This window comes from Zophobas morio, unplaced genomic scaffold (assembly GCF_036711695.1).
Source record: "Zophobas morio isolate AGI-343-1 ecotype UQ-CSIRO unplaced genomic scaffold, CSIRO_AGI_Zmor_V1 ptg000026l, whole genome shotgun sequence".
Classification (NCBI taxonomy): Eukaryota; Metazoa; Arthropoda; class Insecta; order Coleoptera; family Tenebrionidae; genus Zophobas; species Zophobas morio.
This window is the reverse complement of record NW_026972131.1, coordinates 8238158-8240408: the sequence shown is the minus strand read 5'-3', so window position 1 is coordinate 8240408 and position 2251 is coordinate 8238158. Positions and strand designations below refer to the sequence as shown.

Below are 2251 nucleotides of genomic sequence, written 5' to 3'. Positions count from 1 at the left end.
TACCTACAGTGTACAGTAACGTAATGCATATGATTAAAATATGTTTTAAATTACAACCTGTGTGATCTCGTTCGAGAAATAATTAGTATTGTACTCGGAGCAGTTTGTGTCGTTAATTGCAGTAGAAGGTCGTAGGTGGGGATAATAATAATTTATTGTCAGTCCGATTATTATTCATTTCCACGAAGATAGTCTCGTTGAATGGTTTAGTGACAGTGCGAACAAAAAATCAAAATGAGTGTAACATTATCCGAAGAAAAAAATGACCTAGTTAAAGCCATAGCCAAAAGCCAAGGTTTCGATGATTACACAGTGAATATTACATCAGGATCAATGAAAGGAGATGGTTATTTAGGTATAATTTATACGGTCTATATTCAAGATAAACGTAAAATCAGCAAACATTTACACCTGATCATGAAATCAGCTTTGACAGAAGAAACACTAAGAGAAAACAGCCCAATTAAGAAAGCATACGACAGGGAAATTTATTTGTACAACGTCGTGTTTCCTGCATTCGATTTATTGTCTCACGAAGTTGGAATTACGAACAGATTTTGTGAAACAGCCAAATACTACGGAAGCTTGTCGGTAGATAAAGAAGAGTGTATTGTTTTAGAAAACCTCAAAGAAATGAATTTTAAACTGTGGAATCGCAAACTGGCAATGGATGAAAATCATGTCGCTCTCGTATTTAAAACATACGCCAAGTTCCACGGAACAGGGTTGGCGTTAAAACTTTTGAAACCCGAAAAATATGAAGAATTATGCAAGAATTTAAAGAACATTTTTCGAAAAGATGAAGAAAATGAAGAGGATGCGAAACAATTTCAAGAAAACATGAAATTCGTTTTTGGTAATGGATTCAGAGCGGTGGCAAACGACGAAAAAGCTACGCAGGGATTAACAAAATTTGCTCAAGGATGTAAGCAATTTTTTATGGAAGATCTCCAGAAAGCTGAATATTCCACTATTTTACACGGTGACTGCTGGTGTAACAACATGATGTTTAAGTATAATGTAATTTGCTATTTATTTATGAGATAACAGTATGTGCATTAAAAAAAATCTCTTTCAGAATCTTGAAGATTCCTCAAGGCCAAGTGAAATGTGTCTCCTAGATTGGCAAATCTCTCAAACTGGTTCTCCAGTTCTGGATTTGTCATACTTTTTTTATGCCTGTAGTGCGAAAAACGTTCTCTACAAACTCAAAGATTTTTTGACAATTTATCACCAAAATCTTTCTAAAACTCTTGAAGAAGCAGGAGTGAACCCAAATGATATACCCACGTATGAAGGATTAGAAGATCAGTGGAAATTCTATTCTAAACACGGTTTATTTATGACACTTTTTGTGATGAAAGTTATTTTAAGTGAAGTCGAAGAAGCTCCTGACCTGAGTGAATTAGCAAAATCGGGAAAAAATTTAATTGAATCTATATCCGGGACAGAATCAAAAAATATGGAAGCAATTAATAAAAGACTTGCTGATGTAATAGTATTTATGAACGAACAGGATTATTTATAAAGTACAAAGTACAAACTTTATCATTAGAGAAATCATGACGTGCAAAATCTTTATTAAGTTTCATAGAATAAATTTCGTGCAAATATGTTATGTACGACATGTAGACATAATATCAAAGGTTACATTAATGTGCTCAGTATTTTATCTAAATAGTTTCGTATTATTTTTAAATTATTTTGAAGGAACATATTAAGCGTTGGTTATTGTAGTAAAGAAAATAAACGTATTTTATTAAAAAATATTTAAACATTCTTTGTTATTAAACCTATTTATTAATCTAGGAACTGAACTTGGAGCTGAGTTGGCTTGTTAAAATTACAGATTCAATTTCAAGGTTATTTTATATTACACCGCTAACGTACCTTCTTACATAATAATTGTTTGCCATTAACTTTCGCCATTGTCATTTTTTCGCATTGTAAAGACGAGAGAAATTATGAAAAATTTTAATAGTGTAGGGGATAGGAGGGGACTATTTTTTTCACGAAGTTTTACACATTGGAGTTGATTGCAGTTATGGACTGGTTAGTTCTGATAATTTGGTAGTAGTATTATTTATTAATCACGAGGTCGTGTTTTTTAAATTTATTAGCAAATAACCAGTTTGGTACCACTTTATTATATGAATAGGATTGGTTGATTTCATTAACAACTGTTTTTTAAATAAGCTTGTTCTAAAGGTTGGAAACGACGGTCCAAATGCAATGAACAGTAAATTCGCGC

The 2251-nt window shown here is 32.3% G+C and overlaps 1 protein-coding gene across 1 annotated transcript; it reads left to right on the top strand.

The window, feature by feature from the left end:
* Positions 1 to 1742, top strand: LOC135136160 (uncharacterized). Its single transcript, XM_064065307.1, has 2 exons — positions 1 to 1020; positions 1079 to 1742. Exons 1-2 carry the CDS (start codon positions 235 to 237, stop codon positions 1526 to 1528), a joined length of 1236 nt encoding a protein of 411 aa, XP_063921377.1. The 5' UTR covers positions 1 to 234; the 3' UTR covers positions 1529 to 1742.
* The last annotated feature ends 509 nt before the right edge of the window (positions 1743 to 2251 follow it).